The sequence below is a fragment of the Protopterus annectens genome, chromosome 6.part0, assembly GCF_019279795.1.
Source record: "Protopterus annectens isolate FY-2018-M chromosome 6.part0, PAN1.0, whole genome shotgun sequence".
In the NCBI taxonomy this organism is placed as follows: domain Eukaryota; kingdom Metazoa; phylum Chordata; order Ceratodontiformes; family Protopteridae; genus Protopterus; species Protopterus annectens.
The window spans coordinates 1,094,998,488-1,095,020,445 of record NC_056737.1 but is presented as its reverse complement, the minus strand read 5'-3'; the positions used below and the strand labels follow the sequence as shown (position 1 = coordinate 1,095,020,445).

General features: G+C 39.4%; 1 protein-coding gene across 1 annotated transcript in view; it reads right to left on the bottom strand.

Annotated features, from left to right (window-relative positions):
• The window catches only part of DGLUCY (D-glutamate cyclase), a 1,244,793-nt gene that overhangs the window by 148,716 nt on the left and 1,074,119 nt on the right, over nucleotides 1-21,958 (bottom strand). The window contains exon 10 of the mRNA XM_044074708.1: nucleotides 18,389-18,537. Coding sequence (XP_043930643.1) covers nucleotides 18,389-18,537 — 149 coding nt within the window. The remainder of the gene's footprint in view (nucleotides 1-18,388; nucleotides 18,538-21,958) is intronic.

The window sequence follows — 21,958 nt, the reverse complement described above, 5'->3', positions numbered from 1 at the left end:
TTTAAATAGTAAGATAAGTGCAATTAGAAATATACTTACTTTCCAGCTGTCAACATGGTTTTAGACCCTCACATAGCACTACCACTGCCCTCCTGTCCTTTACAGATTATATAAATAAAAACTGCAACCTTAATTACCTTTCCTCTGCACTCTTCATTGACATGTCTAAAGCTTTTGACATGGTCAATCACCAGATTCTCATCAACATACTCAAATCCCTCTTTTTAGATACACCTTCCATAAAATGGTTCCAGTCCTACCTCGATAAAAGACAACAAGCAGTAATCTGGGATAAGATACTTTCTACCCTTCAACCAGTTACCATAGGTGTCCCTCAGGGGTCCATACTAGGGCCTCTCCTCTTTTCACTTTTCATTAATGACCTTCATCTAGCCATCCCCCAAGCCACCTGCATACAATATGCTGACAACTCCACACTTTTATGTTCAGCCAAATCCAAATCTGAACTTCTCTCTCTTACCCAGAACACATTTAACATAGCTGAACAATGGTTTACACAGTGTTGCCTTCTTTTGAACCCTAATAAAACTAAACTCCTCCTCTTTACACCAACTCATAATTCCTCTCCATTGGATTTCTCAATTCCATCCACCAATGGTACCATTATATCACCAGACCCAACCACCAAACTTCTGGGCATTATCATAGATAACAACCTGAATTTTGACACCCATATCAATAATACAATAAAAACTGTCAACAAAAAACTAGGCTCCCTATATAGAATTAGACCTTTCCTCTCCCCCACTGCTAGAACAACTATAGTGCACACTTATCTAATCTCTACTCTCTTCTATGCGTCACCAATTTTTACTAACCTTTCAAAAAAGAACCTTAGCAAACTGGAAACTTCCTATAACAATATTGCTAGGTTTGCTACAGGTAACCCCTACAGAACCCACCATTGCATAAATATAAAACAGCTTGGATGGCTGGAACTACAAAACGTGATAAAACTCCACCAACTAACCATTGCCCATAAAACCCTTTATAAACCGTCCTCTACTCCTATTCTATCCACCCTCATCACACCATATATAAATCTGAAATCCCTACGTTCCTCTCACAAAAACCTTGTACATACCTCTAAACCCAATAACAAGGCTGGAGAATCTCTCTTTTCTAATGCTATTGGAAAAACTTGGAATCTTCTCCCCAGTGATCTTTCCTCTCTCCCCTCTCCCTCACTTTTTAAAAACAAACTGAAACTTTACCTAACAACACACTGGCTGTGCCCCTGTTCTAAACCAGACTAGGCATCTAGCCAACAGATTTACCTAGGTTTCTTCCATTAATGACTACATATGTAATATTTTATATTCTTAACTTATAAATGCCACCTTTTACACTACTCAAGAACAAATACATTTTCTTTTCTAGTAAACAAAGTTCTTTACTATTACACAAAGTTTCTCTCTCTAGCCATACTATCCTCTGTCTCTCTAAATTCTCTTTACAGAAGATGTTCTTTCTTCTATACTCTAGTTGCATATTTTACATAATTACTCTTTCATCACTTGTCCTTCTTTATTGTATAATTACCTGCATTTCACACTGTTTTGTTATAATATTCTAGCACTAAAGCTCTTTGCTTTGTCCTCTCTGATTTTACATTATAACCTGCTAGAAGCATAGTACATAATGTATGCATCTACATAGTTACCTTGTTACTTTTTATCCTTTGCATAGTACATAATGTATGCATCTACATAGTTATCTTATTACTTTTTATCCTTCCAAGGTTTTATTTTGTAATTTGCAATGTATATCTTAATATGTTTTATTCTTCTTCTAGTCCTATGTTAAAATGATTTTTAGGTTTTTCACTACCTTGGAGCTTTTCTCTCCGGGCCTCTACTGAAAATGGACACATATCCAGCTAGACTAGCCCGGTCAACAAATGTAAAATAAAAATAAAATAAATAAAAAAATAAAATAAAATATACTTCATACTTCTCTGAATGCAAAAATGTAGTCCAAATGCTTTTGTTATCAGCTTGCAGCAGTCTCAACACTGAGATTGTGGACTGCTCGTTTGCTGTGAAGTACTGGTGGGATGGGGAGGCTGGTTTGATTGGCTACAGCAAACTCAGAAAAACATCTCGGCTCACACCTCTCAACTATCCAGATTTTGGCAGAATGCCCACACTTTTAGCTCATATTTTTGGTCTATTCCTCATAAATTTTGTAGTTTTCTGGATTTTTGTGAAAAATCTGTGCGGACTGAATTCAATATCACAGGCATTTGAGTTTCAGACTTCATATCCTTCAGAAAATGCATGGTAACATAAGATCTTTTATTCTAGCAATTTTCTAAACTTTTAAGAGAAACATTTAAAATATGACCTTACTTTAAGGGGCTTTGTCCCCCATTATTTTTGGCGTTGATCAGATTTTTTGTGCTAAGAGGTTGATAGGTGTGCCCAGGCCTATCACAGAAACTGAAAAAAACATGCAGACTGTAAAAATGCCTTAAATGAATAGCTTTAACTTCAGATAAAGATAAAAAACTGATTTAATATGTAGATATAGATGTATAATTAAAAATTGTTTTAGATATAAAGGTGATGTAAAAAATAACTTGCCAGGCATAAAAAACAAGTAAATATGTTTCTGAATTAACATGGCAACAGATTTATTAAAGACAACACCAGGGGTAGAAGCATAAAAAGAAAACAGGATTTCTGTAGTATTACAAAGATATTGGCAAAAGAACATGTATGCTTCAACAAATGCAGGCAGGGAGCTGTGCATGTGTGTGCCTTCCGTGGAAGGTTAGGCGCCGGGCTGGCAACTCGACAACGTAAAACTCTACTGCCAATCATGAGCAGAGAGGTGATCTGCTGTGGCGACCCCTAACTGGGAAAAGCCGAAAGAAGAAGAAGAAGCATAGATCTCTTCAGCAGTCTCCAAATGATGAGCCTGAATTGCCTGGAACTATAAACTATTTCTCTCACAGGTAACAGAGCCATTAACACCTGACAGTACATTAATGACAAGCCACAGGTAAGCATCTCTTATAAATTAACAGCAGCCACGGTCAGCTCAGCAAGGCAGACAAACAGATCATAGCTCACTGTCAGGAAAAAATGGAGGAGGATGCAGTTTTGTAACTGTTTGAACTTCCAGGTTCATTCACGGGTCACTGACTTGTAAAAGCAGTACCACTGCTTAATATTCTCAAGGAGGAATAAAACAAAGCTCAGAAAATTCCTTGGAGTTCCAGAATCCAAGAATGCTGTGGATTTTTGATTTTGTTCATGTTCGCTGCGGTGGCCTACCATTGGTTGTGGAGAGGGGGGCAGACAGGATGACATGCATAGTACTGTCGATCGTCCCTCTCTAACATAGATGACAAGAAGGCAAAGTATTTTATTAAGATGCTTTAATACATAGAAACAGATCAGGGTGGATAGCAGCATCATAAAATATAAACAAACTGGTTAACAGACAGACCTTACATACATATATGCTTACATCTCAACAGCTAAGTACAAAATGGCAGTCAGACTTGCACGTGCTCAGTATTTATACACTTGTGCAAGCTCTTGGATAGCTTCTTAAAGGTACATACACACACACTGATCTACAGTACAAATTGGTGTGGAGGCTAGAGGGTAATGCAGTCTAGTACAAGTTCCTAATTTCCGCCTAGTCATTATTGCCCCTTTATAGTTACTGTGGATCACTCCATGCCTTGGTGTTTAATTCAAATGAGATCACAACCAGACAAAAACTGCCAAAATGGGATCACAACCAGACAAAAACTGCCCAGTTATTTCTGTAGTGTAAGGGTATAGCACAATTTGACTAATGATTCGGTTGTATAATCTGAAATGTAAACAGAGGCCATCTATGGATGACACTAACAAGGGTTGGTTTTATAGAAGCTACTCTTATTTAATTACTCTAGGAATCCGGCATGAGGGGAAGCAGGGAAAGCCCTACTAGAATGGAGGGAAGGAGAGTAAAGCCCTATGGAATGTTACAAGCCTGTTATTTTACGAGTCTATATCACTTTGTCGAATCCCACATTAGCAAATACCTCTTTGAATACCTATTTATCGCAGCTCCTATTCAGCAAATGGACTTTTCAGAGGAGGTCTTCCTAGGGCAAAATAATGGTTGGCCACCACTGGGAATTTGGCCTTTTCCCCACTGTATTGCAGTCTCGGAGTTGGTATATTCAGCTAGGGGGGTGTGAGGGCATAGCCCCCATATGAGAGATGTTAGGTTTTATGATTTTGTTCATGTTTGCTACAGTGGCCTACCACTGGTTTGTTCTAGGAAAAAAAATCACTGAAAGGTATGTTTGCTAATAGGAGCTTTGATTAATAGGTGTTTGACGAAGAGTTATTCACTGATAAGGGATTCCATAAAGTGATATAGACCCCATTTTACAAAACTAATTTCAGTGAAAGACAAAATGCTAACATAATGGCCAAATATTTCCTTTCTACTATCATGTTTACTAAATGGCACCCTGGTAAACCTACAATTGTATAAGTAACCTTTCTGCTACTAAGTGAGAGACCTGTCAGTATCTTGACATAAAAAAATAACAGATAATAAGAATATCCAGCATATCAGTTCAAATACAAAAAGGGGTTTCTACAGGTGGAAGCACTTGGGTACATTTTCCCTGTGCCCTCGTATGCCACTTCCAAAAATGTCAAGGCTTATAATGGCATATCAGCTCACCTACAAAAGAGTCTCCTACAGTCTAGGTGCACTTTCTTTGTGTCCTCCTATATGGCACTTCCAAAAATATCAAGTCACCATTTTCAGAAAGGTGCTTCTTGTTTAGCTCGTGGTGGTATCTGTGCTCTTTAATTAAGGAGTGTGTACACTGCTATGGTCACTGGTTTGTGACCCTTGCTCAAACTGAGTTTCACCTACAAGAAAACACACTACACCATAAGAATATTAAGTGACAGAGGTATAAGGATATATATTTACAAACTTACTACTCGCTCACAGAAGAGTCCACAACAGGAACCATTAGAACAGCACTTGGCACAGAGAAGGAGACAAGAGAGTGGGAACAAGTAAACAATACAGTGGGCTATCTCAAAGATGAAATATGATGAATTCTCACACACCTCTAATATTTTTATTTTGAGAGCTTCTCTGATCTCCATTTCAAAGTCCAGTAGTTGGACAGACATCACTAAAGGAACCACATGCTAAGACAGAAGAGGTCCTCATCTTAATACAAGGTAGCTCACTCTGCTTGAATTGGGTTGTAAACCATCAAGGACCCAACTGAATCACTAGGAAACAGGCTCTTTCAGTCCATTAAAGGGCCATAATGATGAAATTACCTTTATGATCAAAATGTGTCAATCCTGCATTGAACTAGGTGATATCAAACTAATCTAATACATTGGCTATGGTCCACTGTGTACTTATGTCAGATGTTGCCGTTGTGGGTAACATAAGTGAGTATAGTATCTATCATATCTAACTAGGTAACATATGTGTCTGGTCTACATTGTGACTATGTTTACCTGTGCAGTTGTAACATAAGCAATTTCCTGCAAGATAAAGTATGTCTGATTCTGATTGAAATCACAAGTGAGCAACCTTATCCAGATGGGAGAACATGTCCATGGCCCATTCTGCTATGCCATGCCAGAGGAAAAAGAATTTGACACAACTGTGTTCTGCCATTAAACAGAGTGACACTGATGATGTCACAGTGCCACAAGGTCCTAGTAAAGGAGTGCAGTTCTAGCTCACAGTGATTGCTAAGTTACTTACCTCATGTAAAATGTGAACCAGCATCTGAAATACCCCTTTAAGTTCTTTTTGGATGTGTCACTAGTAACAGGTTAGAAGGAAGACTATGCCATTTCGTAAAAAAGAAAAGAAAACTGTAAAGAGTGATGATAAATGTAAATGAGTTAAAAGGAAGAAAATGATTTGCTATTGTTTAGAAACGTCAATACCCAAAAATGCAAGACAATATCTCTGTGACTGCCCACCCGTCCCCTCCAATAAATAGATACAAAGTATACTGGAGAGGAAACAGCAGCAGTAGAAATGACAACTAGGGAAGGTGATATGCTTGTACTCATATCACATGATGATCTAGACATAATTAACTGAAGTAAATGTAAGAAATGTAACAAAGGATGCTGGTGGGGTCTATATTACGTGATCGAAGACACTGTTCTTCGAACACGTAACAGTCAAACTGAAAACATCGAAAACACATAACCACGAATGGCCACGTCCACGAATATTTTCCTAGGGAAAAAATTTGCAAAGCCGTAAAGAAACGAAACACACTTCCCAATCCTAACCAAGTGGGGGGCTTCGCCTCCCACAACCCCACAACATGAGGGTCTGTGCCCCCCACACCCCTCCTAACTAAATATACCAACTCCGAGATCGCTCAACGTTGAGGAACAGGGCAAACCACGAGAACTTACATCTGAATTTTTTCCCTAGGAAAAAATTCTTCTACTTGGACGTTTATGGTTTAGTGTTTGCGATGTTTTCCATTCGACTATTACACGTTCGAAGAACAGTGTCTTCGATCGAGTAATAGGGAACCTGTTGGTGTGACACTTGAATGCATAGAAAAGGACATCATTGGCCAGATTCAATAAAGCCTACACAGTCCACGTCTACCACATGGTAGCAAACTGTTTTAGATACAGTAAGCGGCTCTACACAGTGAGTGAGCCACACAGAGCTGAGCAAACAAGGTAAACACTGTGGCATGCAAATTACAGTATAAGCAGCTGAATTGTATGCTAATCAACCAATCCAAGGGGTCTATATTAGAACATCGAAGTTTCAAAACTTTGAATGTTCTAATATCGACCCTCTATTCAGTGAAAGCTGAAAACATTGAACATACAGAACCGCGAATATTTTCCTAGGGGAAAAATTCACTGTTCCAAAACACATACACACAACACAAGCACACCAAACAAACAGCAATCCACAAATATACACCTAAAATCTTACACCTAACCCTACACTAAACAATACACACACCACTAACTATCCACTTACCTTAACCCAAACCCTAAACCTAAGATCTGTCACTATCGCAAACTCACCTCACCCGCGCCCTAACCCTAACTCACCTACCCCGCCCTAACCCTCATGTCCACACAATCGCACACTTACCTGACCCATGCCCTAACCCTAACTCACCTAACCCACCCTAACCCTCACGTCCACACAATCGCACACATACCTAACCCGCACCCAACCCTAACTAACCTAACCCACAACTTTCCACCACAGCGCTGAAAATACCGAAGCAACAGAAATGGACAACCAAATTATTCCCTAAGAAAAAAAATGGTTTTCTGTTGCTTCGATATTTTTAGCTTTCGCTGAATAGGGGTCGATATTAGAACATTCAAAGTTATGAAACTTCGATGTTCTAATATAGACCCAATCCAAGATGGAGGAGCTTTTCAACAAGCTATAAGGCAACTATGTAGATTCAGTGCTAGTTTTCCCTGTGAATTCCAAAACCTATTGGAATATGGCCACGGAAAAGAATCTACACAGAAACAATGTTAGAGGTTGCTGTTGCTTTAATTCGTGTGTATGTGCAACAGACTGAAGTCTATGCTGCTGCTGCTAATAGACATGGCCAAGAAGAAGAAGAAGAAGAGTTTTTAGACCCCATTTAACTTATCACAATCTACATGAGGTGAAAATTGTAGAGCGCTATATGGTGGTTAGAGACACACACTACAGGAACTCTGCAACCTTTGTCTTCCTCAATACAGAGCCAGGGCATACCAAGCGGAACTCATCCCAGTGGAGACAACGGTAAGTGTATCACTTAGAATTTTAGCTACAGGTACCTTTCAGAGACGAACAGGGGACATGCCGGGAGTGTCAAAGGTATCAGCATCCAGGATCCTCCATCAATTCCTGAATGCTATGCTCCAGCATGCTAATAACCACATATATTTTGCCCGCACTCCTGAGGACAGGGTCCGAAATATGCAGGAGTTCTTCCCTGTAGCACACTACCATGAAGTACTGAGTGCCACAGATCGCACACATGTAGAAATTAAGGCAGTACTCAGGGAACAGGGAAGGCTCTACATAAATAGAACGGGCTTCCACTCTATTAACTGCCAAGTTGTGTGTAATGCCAAGGGAATTATCTTGAATGCGTGTGCTGGCAACCCAGGCAGTTACCACAACTTACATATCTGGCACACCTCCCAACTGTATCAGATGTTCACTAGGGGGGAATATTCCACAGGGTCATTTACTGGGGGATGCAGGTTATGCACTGGAACCATGGCTGATGACGCTTATCAGAAATGCACACACACCTGCTGAAAAATTCCATAATGAGCCACATGCTCAAACAAGAAATATCATAAAGCATGTGTCTGGGCTGCCTAGATACATCTGGGGGAGCCCTGCAGTACAATTCACCTACATGTACTGAAATATTCACAGTATGCGCCATGGTATACAACAACATCCTGAGAAAATAGCCTCAATAGGATCAACAAGAGGAAGGGGCGCACATCCCACTATCAATGGCAAGGTTACCAGAGTCACAGTCAGGTGAGTCAGAGGGAGAACCACCAACTGCTGTGGGTGTAGGCAGATGTAGGTGTGCTCAATATGCCTTGCATTGGCTAAGACACAATGCATAGCACACTCATTCACCACCTAAGGACCTAAAACCTTCCTCCTATGCACATACATATAATAGCATTGATGCCAGGCAACGTTCACAGCCTTTACCTACCCATATAATGGCTGTGTGCTGCTAGCATCAAACAGAGTCAGCCCTGAACTAAAACTGTTGCAACTGCTGAATTTACAAGGTAAGTCCTGAACCTGGATTGTATTGTGTAATAATATGAATGTATACAGATTTTACACAGAACATTCCATTTTAAGGTATTGCCAATCATGTATATCTGTGAAATGCCCTGACAAACAGGCCCATGCCATCAGTACACTTCTAATTCTAGCAGTTGATATTAAAAATACATATATAAACACTGAACATATGTTTCTTAATGACATTTCAACGTATGCAGTATATAGCTGATAAATGGAAGAATACCCTCCCAAGTCCAGTAATCTTTTGTGCAGATGTGTCCCAAAGTAATAGCATCTTTTCTCTGTTCTGTTCTCCACATAAACAAGTCTCCTCACCTTCAGGTTCCCTAGCTACACAGTTCCTTTTTATGATGTAGATTCAGGGATGGCAGCATGGTGAAGAAGCAAATGAGGTATGAACTCATTAGAATTGCTGAATACCAAATACATGGCTCTGTGTAACAGATGTAAAGATAGTGCAGGCACTCCATCAATGCTTCTTTTTAATGGATTGCAACTTTGACTGATTACTGGTAGGGAGAATGAAAACACAACAGCCAAGCAGACTGCCCTACATCCAGTGTGTGTGTCAGGTTAGACTTACAAAGAGTTAGAAGTAGTTTTTGGCAACTGTATATTATATTATATTTCCATTTAATATCCTCACACACATTTTAAGGACAATGTTATAGAATGGCTTACAGATTCCATGTTTGAGATTACTGGTCAGATAAGACAAGAATGAACAACAAACAAAGAAGGGTAAGACAGAGCTGCATATTTGCAAGCAATTCTCATAAATGGTTGTGTGATCACTAAGTGCACTACATCCAAAATTAATACATGGACAAATAACTGTTATATCTTTTCATAATACTGTAGATGAAGTTGCAATTGGTTGTATGCAGAATGATTTCAGCTCCCTGCTCAAAGGTGTTTGTGTGGCAAAGAGGGATAAAGCATCCTTACTGTATTCTGAAGGTTCAGTGGAGTGAGAGTTCAAATCCAGAACTTTGTACAAATATTTGGGTCTATATTAAATTGTCGAAATGGCATTACAGTGAATGCCGTTTCACCGACACGTAAAAAACAAAATGCTAAAACTGCGAAACCCCAGGTCACTGATTTTTTCCTAGGGAAAACAATCAGTAGACCAACAAAACAAAACACACTAGTTAAAACATTTTAAAGTGGGGGGCTTCACCCCCCCAATCCCTATGAAAAAATTGCTGACCTGAGTTTTCTCTGTTTGAGCATTTCACTCTTTACGTGTTGGCGAAATGGCATTCGCTGTAATGCCATTTAGACAATTTAATATAGATCCCAAATATTTCATGTGTACTAACATTTTGTAGTGTCATAGATTGCTTTTCTTCCATTTCCTTTATTTATTTATTTATTTATTTTTTATTTCTTGGCCAGTGCAGCACAAACAAGGGAAACAAAGAAAAATGAATGTCAAGTTTGGCTGTACTTATCTCATCTGCACAAAGCTTAGCAGTGTGCAAACCTGTAATATTGGCCCACATAGGAAGCAAACAAAATATCTGCAGTCTGTAAAAGGGCATAGGTCAAAAACAATACATTGCTGCAATGTTTCTTTCCTTCACTCAACTTCGCTTAGCGGCATTTTGTGAACAAACTGAACATGTCACATATTTATAATGCAGCCATGTGTTGCCACCCCCCTCCCATGCATTGCAACCCTGGTGTATCCAGTACGTTTTCAGAAATATATCAACTATACTAAATAAATGAATATTGAATGTTGTGTGATATGCAATGTACATCAATCTGATAACTTGCAGACCTAGCACTATCTTCACAGTTGAATATGCTTACACATCCATCAATCAACCCTGGGAACTACTGACCCATAAACCTAACCAGCCTTATCAGCACGGCTATGGAAATATTCATCATGAACCTTATCCACAGGGACATAGGTGAGATTCAGCACTCTTGACCCAACCCATATTGGTTTGGACAAGGGTAAATCTTGCTTATTAAACCTAGTGTACTTCTTTGGTTATGTCCTCAAAGCACTGGATGAGGAAAAACAGGACATACCACCTATCTTAATTTAGCCAAGCTCTTTGACACAATCCTCCATTCAGGTGTCATAAAGAAACTCCCATCTGGGGATTAACCCATATTTAACTAGATGGGTAGCCAACTGGCTCACCAACAATATACACACTGTCAGAGTTAAGGAGTCTATCCTTACCAATAGACCAGTTACCAGTGGAGTACACAAGGATATGTGCCAGGCCCTGTACTGTTGGGAAACTGTTTCTCTGAAGTCCAAGTGAAGGTAGATGGCCTGTGGCTTACCAAGTTTGCAGAGAACTGTCAACTGGTTGCAATCATATAGAGTTCCCCAATTATGTTAGCATATTACAGAAAGGCCTGACACAGACAAATGATTGGTGCCAAACTCTTGGACTGAAACTTAATGCAAGAAAATGCCTCATTGCCCCCTTTTGCAAAAAAGTAAGCCTTCCACTTATGTTATACATAGCACCCCTCTGAGCTCAAACTCAGTGATGCCAGACTTGGGATCACTAAACTTCAATCACTATGTGTCTATAGTGGTAAGACACATATTCTACTTTGCCCATCTCATAACTAAGGGCATCGCATCCAAAACCATGGAGGTCATAGCTCCCGCTGTACTTGACCCTTATCAGACCACTAATTGAGTACAATGCTCTCTTCTATTTGTACCTCAGCAGACACCTGTAGCAACTGAAGAGACCACACAGGTTTTCTGACCAAGAAAATCCAGGGCCTCCAAAATATGACATACATGGAAAGACTGAAAGCCCTGTCACTGTACTCAGTATCATACAGGCTGCTGAGAGGAAACCTAGGCTTGGCCTACAGAGCAGCCTAAGACCCTGCCCTAATGTAAATGCTGGACATCTGCAAGTCAAATGGGACAACAATAACTTGCTCCAGAAATCTCAACCTAGCCTGTGACATAAACAGAACATTCTGGATAGACAGTTATATCTCCCAGCAATTGCCATTCCTCTGTATTAGGCTCCCACTGCATGTGAAGCAGTGTTCCTCAATGACCCTATTCAAGTGCAACTTTGATAACTGGATGGGTGATTATAAATTCACCCCAGGGATGACACCTATGGACAAGGCCAGTCAGTGCTAATCACAAAATTGCTCTGCTAACAACAAATATCTAACTATGCTCAATAAGAGTACTTGTTTTTTTACACAGCTAGGCTTGTACAGGGCCTAGGGCCATTAGCCTAGTAACCTCCTATGAACCTATGAAGCTATGAACCTATGCAGGCCTCCCATCATCTTTTCTCCTACATCCAGTGCTTATATCATGCACTATAAGTTGCTCTGCAGCCTTGAAAAAAATCAGACTTGTGCCATTGTGCTTGCATAAATTACTGAGTTTTGTAGTCTGCATACTTAGGTAGGCAGGGGTCCTGTTCTCACTGCAGTCAAGTGAGTGTGTGTGTGTGTGTGTGTGTGTGTGTGTGTGTGTGTGTGTGTGTGTGTGTGTGTGTGTGTGTGTGTGTGTATCCTACAGTTACCACTCCAATCCCATGAATTAACAGTACTTTGATACTTGCACAGTGCTGATGTCATCCACTATGAGCTGGTCTGCAGCCTTGTAATAGTCGGCTTGTACCATGGTGCTTGCATGAATTACTGAGCTCTGTAGTCTGTGTACTTAGATAGGTAGGGGTTCTGTTCTCACTGCAGTCAGCTGTGTGCATGAGCGTGTGTCTAGCCAAAAGAGCAAAAGTGTGTATCCTAAAGTTACCGCTCCAGTTCCATGGATTGACAGTATTTTAATACTTGCACATACCTACACATCCATGTCATGCAGGCCTCCCAATACCTTCACTGCTACATCCAGTGCTGATGTCATCCATTATAAATTAGCCTGCAGCTTGTCAAAGTCAAACTTGTGCCGTGGTGCTTGCATAAATGACTGAGTTCTATAGTCTGTGTACTTAGATAAGTAGGGGTTCTGTTTTCACTGCAGTCAACTGTCTGTGTTATAAAGCCAGAAGAGCAGAAGTGTATATCCTACAGTTACTGCTCCAATCCATTGGATTGAGAGTATTTTGATACTTGCACATGCCTACACATCCACTTCATGCAGGCCTCCCAACACCTTCGCTCCTACATCCATTGCTGTCATCATCCACTATAAGTTGGCCTGCATCCTTGTCAAAATCAGACTTGTGCTGTGACGCCTGTGTAAATTACTGAATTCTGTAGTCTGTGTACTTAGATTGGTAGGAGTTCTATTCTTACTGCAGTCAACTGGGGTGTGTGTGTCTGTGTGCGCTTCCTTGACATTAGAGAAAGCCTTTTATATCAGCATGTGGGACACAGTTATTGCCATGTTCTCCTCACTAGACACTGCTGATGTCATCATATATAATTTGTGGATGTACACTGTTCCAACCAGGGCAGGGTCAGAGACTTGCCTGGAGGCCATGCAGAAGTCACCTTATCCTATACAATACAGATTACAGTGGCATGGCTTTCACTCTATCCACATACATCATGGCATGTTTTGAAGGCCTTGCATTTTCTTGGTGAGAAACCCCTGTAGTCTCCACAGCTGCTGCATGTGTTTGTTGAGGTACATACAGAAGAGAGCATTCTATTCTACAATAGTGTTCTGATGAGTTTCCAGTACAGTGCTGTAATATAACCCTCAGATATTAATACAATAGTGTGACTAATGATGTGTACAACATAGGCTTTCAATACCAGTGTATATACTTTGTGGTTGAAGTTTATATTGCTATATATGTGTGTTCTGAGTGCATTACTGGGTTTCAGCATAGTGGGACTTTTGTCAACACTGTAATTAGCAAGGAATTCCACTTTGTAGAAGAACAAAATAAAGACATGTTTGCATTTATTTGTAGACCGTGTTGCTTTGTCACCAATCATTTGACTTTCTGAGCCCCTACTGCAGTGTGTTATCATCATAGGTGAACTCAATGATTGCACCCAGTATGCTAGAATGAGCAAATGCAGTAAACCAAAGGCCATATACTTTAGCCTGAACTGTCAAGAAATAGATTCCAAACAGTAAAGGGCCAATCACAGATCCCTGGGGTATGCCAATGGTGACAGCTCTACTGGTACAGTTTAATTCACCAACTTTCATAGTATGAGTTTAGTCAGTGTGCCAACTGATTACTCAACTAGTGACGAAAGGTTTAATCCCCACCTGAGAGAGTTTATCTATGATACCTGCATGGGGGATTGTGTTCAAACCTTAGGTCAGATTAGGATAGGCAGTATGCACTGTCTTACCTTCATCTACGCCTATCACACAAAATTAATGGTTTGTGACAACATTACAGATCACCTATCATGTGACACATCAAATACACTTTCCTGACATGGTTGAATACACTCTTCAACACACCTTCCACACAGACTATGTTCTTGTAGAAGGGTGTACATCAACATACATATGTCTGAGTTGTGGGGGAACAGCACCCAATGTATGCATGTATAAACACATCCTGACTTTCCTGATCTGTGAGGTAGACCAACATGTCAACATGGACCTTTTCTAAATTGACACTAGTAATATCCTGGCTGTGTACAACGTACCTGTGTGAGTTGCTAATGCTGCATCCTGTCTGTTACATCTGTTAGATGTCCTCAAAGAGGTCATCAAAGGCATGCATGATGACAACACTATCATCCTTCTGTACTTGAAAAGCTCAAGGCATTTGACATAAATCCACACTGAGGTATTCCCTCAACACTGTCAGCTGTGGCGATAAACACCTATATCACCAAGTGGGTAGACCTGTGTATCACATACATGGCATCTAAATATGTTGAGATGTGTGAAGTGACCTATCTTTCAGGTCCAGTGATCAGATCCGCACATCAGGGCTGTCTGCTAGACCCTTTCATGTCCATTATTTAAGTGATAGACATCACAGATGACATACACATCCTATGTCCAAACAGCTGTCTGAAGGACTACAGATGGTGGGAATCATTGACTCCAACTGTGATATTAGTATAAACAGACAGTATCAACCCACACCCAAGATTGCTGCCACAGACATGACAACACCTGCAATGACACAAAAATATGGGGGATTTGTTACATAAGGAAAACAAACACACAACCCAAGTATAATGTAGACCTCACACCCTATAATCAGACAAATAGGTATGTGACCTGTATCCTGGGGTAGATGGTAAAGGGAATGTCCACCAGCATGTGGTCACAGTGCTGACTACTTCCTTGCATGTAACACAACTACTGAGTATCTTATACCAGATGCATGCGTGCTACCTGTTCTGGTGATTCACACAGTACATACATAGCTGTTTGACAACACTGTTGGCATGGGTAACATCTGTGGCAGTGTGGATTGTGCCATATATATCTGCCATACACACCGGTCAACTAGCTTGTATTGATCATAATGTCACATACAGGTATGGCAGTGTCCCTCCTAATACCTCAAGCAGATGTTATAGTGTCAGGACAGTGTGCGTGATTACCCTCATAGAGTGCAGACATGTCATAATAGTTCTACAAGTGTGTTTGTGCAGAACCGTCTCTAACCACTCTAAATCACATATGTTATGTCAGAGACATGGGATTACTGGTGGTATCATTCTGACATTGTCCGTGATTGTGCTTGCTTCTTTTAATGTTGTCAGTGAGCCTTTACCTGTGTCCCACGTGCTGGAGACCTCTGCTGAGACTACACTCGTATTCAGGTAAATCAGTTTGCACAGCTTCACAATATGCACCCTACCCCAATTGTACATCACATCCCTGATAGCTGTCCTCTTCATTATTCATGAGAGGATGCTTATCTCACACAGACTTCTTCCCCATTGTCATGTCACCTCATGTGACAGTCACATAATACACATTTTTACTGTGTAGTCTGTACTGTACCATACTGATACGCGACTGTTGTTGCTGTTATAATTGTCTTCAATTGACATGCCCTCATCTGCTGTACATTAGGTTTTTTCACCTGTCCTCTTTCCATGTGTTCATTCCTACAATTCATCTGTGTGTCCCTATTCAATACACACACTTCCCCTGAGTGTTTATTTTACATGGCGGTCCGTGTAACCCTTATAGATCATTTACACAGCTTTGGTACAGAATGCCAGGAATGGGATTTCACAGTACTCTGCACTGTATACACTGTCCTATACTGTATTTGGACCATATACATAACTATCATACCTCTCAACTCTCCAGATTTTTATAGAATTTCCAGATGTTTGCCTTGTATATCTTTTGGTGTGCATCTTATAAAACCTGTGGTTTTCTGCCATATCACTGGGATGATCTCAGGACTGATGTCACGCAATAATTACATACATTTGAGTTTCAGACTTCATATCCATCAGAAAAATGTATCTTCACACAAGCTCCTTGTTATTCTAGCATATTTCTAAGTTTAAAAGAACAAATAAGTAAAATCGGTCCCTATTTCTGGGTCTTTGTCCCCCGTTATCTTGTGCTTTGTCCAGACTTCTTGCACTAAGAGATTAAGAGCTATGAAAACTATTATCTGTTAAGCCCTGGTGATTATTTTGGCATTCTGCACAAAACCACAAACCTTCTGTGCTCTGACTTAAACAGGATTGCTATGAGTGTTGGCTTATACGGTTTCCTTGACAGCAACAATGTTGCCAGCCACAAAACCACTCTTACTTACGTTTAAATGCTGTGCGCAGCATGGACATGCAATGATCACTGCTGCTCACCGCACATCGCAACAGAAATATATAAACACTGTGTAAGCTTCACCAAAGCTTACACAGAGTCTACTGAATCCCAGGACATATGTAAATGAATAAATAAATAAACCACATCTAGCATACTGCATGCAGTTATGGAGACATCATTTTTTATATGAAAATATGCATGACAAAGTTCATTCACAGGATGATACAGCAATCATTCTGTGTACGTCAGAAGCCACTTATTTTACAGAAAAACGAACTGCACATCTCTAAATACTGCTAGGAGAAGAGCAACATGACAGAACTTTTAAGCAACTAAAAAAGTCAACAGGGTCTAAAAAAGATACCACCTTTCAAAGAAGGGCAAATCAAGAGTAGAAAGAGAGTAAAACAAAGTTCATGATGTAGTAGTGACATCAAGAGTGAATAAATTAAAGAATGCACAGACAAGACAAAAGTAACTCATACAAGGAGTGTGTAAGTTTTTGGTTAAATGACATCTATAGTTTATCCAACAGGTAGGACTATGGGCAGCCCCAATTGAGACATCTAGACTTTATCTGCTGCTAAAATATGCTACTCTGTTGGTTTTATGCATGATGGTTTTCATTTTTTGTTTACATAGTACAAAATACCGTGATGGAGAATGCAACATTTTCCATGGCTAACAAACCGCTACTGCTTTTTTAAATAAGAAAGTAATGCATTGTGTTGAAGGCTTCCAGTCTGTGCTAGTCTTTAGTTGTAGTTTGAATTCTGTTGTGAAAAGCTATCCAGCCGTATGACACAAATACACTGTTATGATCTGTTGTTATACTTGGAGGCCAACTATTTTTATTCATCTGCAAAATGAGCTGGTTGGATAGAAAAAGCTTTTTATAGGAGACATAAAACGACTATCCAGTTAAATAGCCTGTTCAGACAAAAATGAGTATGGCGATTGGGGGACTCAAACCCTTAACTACAGGATGAAGCTAGTTATTAATTCACTGCTTCAGACCACTGACCAAGAGATCTGCAACAGCTGGAAAGGCCACAGAAATACCTCACTAAAAGAATCACAGGGCTAAAGCAGATACCCTATGCTGACCGTCTAAAAAAACTCCAGCTACACTCTATGGCATATCATCTACTCAGAGGCGATCTCTGCTTAACATACAAGACCATGTCAAACCCTGAGCTGTTGAACATGCTCCACTTAAAGAAATCCCAATCCCTCAGACCCACACACTCCAGGGATCTAAACCTTGTCATCACAATGAACAAAACATGCTGGAGGGATAGGTTCCTGACCCAGAGACTCCCCATACTCTGGAATAGACTGCCAATACATGTCAAGCAGAGAGCCTCCTTGGCCCTCTTCAAAAGGAACCTTGATGATTGGATGGGAGATAGGAAATTCACCCTGGGGATCAAGTCAGTTGCCCTGCTAGATAGGGGTCCAGGGAAGTAAACACCGTAGGAAGAAATATCCAGGGAATTGTTATGGCTAGGCTTGTATAGGCCCTAGGGCCGATAGGCTAGTACCAACCTATGAATCTATGAACCTTTGTTAATTTTGGACACGTACAAGAACATCCCAGAAACAGCCCCAGAGAAGAAAGAATACTGGAAATTTGGAGAGCCCCTCTTTACAGGAGCTAACAAACAATACATTTTAGAATGGCAGGACACTTATGTTTCCTGTTACTTCAGCAATTAAACAAACATCCAGTTTATCAAACTGCACATAAAATAAGTATCAACACGTCTTAATAAACATAATGATGAATTTATTGCTTACCTGTAGTAGTAATTCCAGGAATTGTTTGTGCAGCTAAGAAGAGGTCATCAATGGGGTCAACCAGGTGCTTAATATTTATTTTTCTAGCATTATAGTAATTACCATCAGCAGCCATACCTGCACGTTCTATGGCAACCAAGTGATCAAATCTGTAGTGAAAGCACATAAAACAGATAAACTGCTAACATGTGACAGTTATGAAACAACATGTATTTATGTTTGTCTCAGGTTCAAAGACAAACTAAGGATAGATTACTGAACAAAAGCACATATACACATATATTCATTGCATTCATACCATAACTGTCTTTGTGCAGTACAGGATATAGTTAAGCAATATCAGCACTTACGTGATAGCGCATGTACTGCAGTTACAGCAATTTCATCTGTCTAAAAGACTGATTAGTTAGAGATGGAAAAAGCAATAAAGTTTGTTTGCAGCAAGAAAAAAAAGGTACTGTGAGAAATAACTGTCTAGCTGGTACTGTGAGAAGTAACTGTTTAGCTGGTACTATGAGAAGTAACTGTCTAGCTGCAGTTTAGAATACCACCACCCTCTGACTGCAGCTTTTAGGCAATTTAGCCATTATACTCAGTACAGCAGGATGGCTTTTTTCATGAGACATTGATTAAAGTAACAATGCTATTCCCAGCCTGCATAGCCCTACATCTCAGCACCTTGAGAAAATCCTGGCATTTAGGAATGGCTTATAAAAAGAACATGGCAGGGAGTCAAAAAGATAAAATGGGCATATTCAATGTATATGGGAACAGGAGAAAACGGAAGGTGCAGTTGTTTTAAATATATATATATATATATATATATATATATATATATATATATATATATATACACACACACACACACACACACACACACACACACACACACACACACACACACACACACACACACACACACACCAGAATCTGTTTTTGGTGTCGGTCAAATCCACTGAAAGATTATTGGGTCACAAACTGGCAATGAAAACAAGCTGAAATATCTAAAAAAGTAAGTAAATTACAAAAACTTTACCAAATTAAAGACATATCCATATATATATATATATATATATATATATATATATATATATATATATATAAACATTTGGGTAGTACATTTTAGCATAAATTAAAAAAAAAAACAAGATACAGTAAGTAAAATCTTTAGCTCAGCATACCAAGTTAGCAAAATTCTGCAACAAATAATTATTTCACCAGTCATAGCAGCAAGATTTATAAACCTCAAACCTGTTTATAAATAAAGCTACATTATCTCTACACTTATGCTGATATTCAGTAAATCATTTAGATCAAACATGGAATTCCATATGATCTACTTGAAAATTCAAACACAGAAGATGAGCACACCACCAAAGGAGATAAGCAGAAAAGAAAAAAAAACTTTGATCATATATACAGGCAGGCTTACAACTACAAATAACCTTCCTCTGGCCTATAACAGAGGAAGTGGTACTCTGTGAAGTACTCAGGCATCAATAATGGATGAAAACATGGAATATTAATAAACCAAATGCAAGAGTTTTCCAGACAAGGCAAAACACTAGGTTAGAAAAGTTAAAGGGCCAAAGTACAGATCTGCACAGAAAGTAAATTGGTTCAGAGCTAGATCTGTCTAAACATAATATTAAAATTAATTTAGTGTAAATTTTAAAAAGGGAAGGTTTATGAATGGGAAAGCAAATATTTAAAGGGAAACAAAGGCGTATAACAGCTTTTCAAACAGCCACTGTTTGAACCAAAGTGTCAATCAGTGGCACAAATGATGTTTTAAAACCCCTACATGGTGTTTAGTAAGATACTAATTAAAATTCTAGACTCCTGGATAACGCATCAAACCTTTTCTTTCTTCCACAATTAATAAAATAGCTTTGTTTCTTAACACTGTGCTACTTTATTTGGGTCTAACAGCATCTTTCTTAACTTGAGATATAATTATTTGACCCATACAGCATATTACAAGAAAAACAAAAAAAAGAATATAAGGTGAAGGACCAGATGAGAAGGCAAGAAATGTGGAAAAAACATAAATATAGTTGCAATTATAAAAAACTTCTGGAAGAGCCTCATGTTGATCAAGAACGAACGCTGGAATGGTTAAGGAGAGGTGAATTCACATCAAGAAATGAAAGGTTAATATTGGCAGCCCAAGACAGTGGATTACGTACACGCTGGTTTACAAAGTCCATTGAACATGTGGGAGAAACAGATATATGTAGGTTTTGCAAAACCGAATTAGAAACAGTCACACACCTTGTTGCTGGCTGTGACGCACTAATGGCAGAGGGACTGTACACTGAAAGGCATAATAATGTGGCAAGACTGTTACACTGGAGATTGTGCAATACACAAAGAATCATAGAAAATGATGAAGTTTATATCACATGGAATCACCCAATACCAACAGTTCAAAAGATAGATGCTAGAAAACCGGATATAGTGGTCCAGGAAAAGAAGACAAAAGTAGCATTGATCATTGAAATCACCACACCCAGTGACAACAGTGTCTTGCGTACAGAGAGACACAAAGTCATAAAATACATTGATCTGCAGGCAGAAACGAGAGCCATGTGGAAGAAAGATACCCAGACAGTTCCAGTAGTAGTAGGAGCAACTTGTCTTATAAAAAAGAATTTACAATCGTATTTAGATATGTTACCAATTTCTGTAACACCGTATGAATTGCTGAAGGAGTCATTACTGGGCACATTGCAGGTGCTGCAAAGAGCACTTTTGTCTAACATCAAAGAGTGAAACAATACTAATTTCATGAACTTTGACTTAGGAATGGGGTCCATTCCCATCATGGTATTAGAACCCCAAAAGACTTGGAGAAATTAAAAACAGGAGAAACCATATTACAAGATTCTCTCTCTCAAAAGCATTACTTCTTTACAAACATCTATGCTAATTCTGCACATTTTAATTGAAATATTACAGTGGTTTGCTGATCACAAAAGGAAACAGGGAATGTGTTTTCATTACTGAATGTTTTATTTCTCTTAGACCACTTCCTAGCCACTAGTCATTAATATTACCCTAATATCTGGCTTACATAAACATCTACTTTGCTCTCAGTTTTCTCTGTGGTACTAAGCTGTAGTCAACCAGAAGAGCTAGTGCTTGCAGAGTGCTTTACCACAAAGGCCTTGATATACATAACACTGAGATGGCTAGAGGAGCTTATGAACAAGGAAATCCTAATGTGGACCTTAAATGGCACACAGCTTGAAAACATCATGCACTAGATTATAAGAAGGAAAACAGTAGTCAGGAGTCCCTTGGCATCTTTCTTACATCCAGAAGGGTAAACAACAACATGGTTCTGGTATGCTCAAAACAGACCATTGTTTAATATGCCACTCAGAAGAAAGTGTTCAGATATAACTTCAGTGCCTGCCTGGGACAAACCCCACACAGCTGTACTAAGAACGGAGGTTATACTCACAAAAAGCTCATTCAGACTCTGCCACAACTTGCTGTGATGGAAAGGTTACTTTGCTTTTGCTTTCTTATATTTTGTATTACTTTACTGCCTTCTTCTATTTT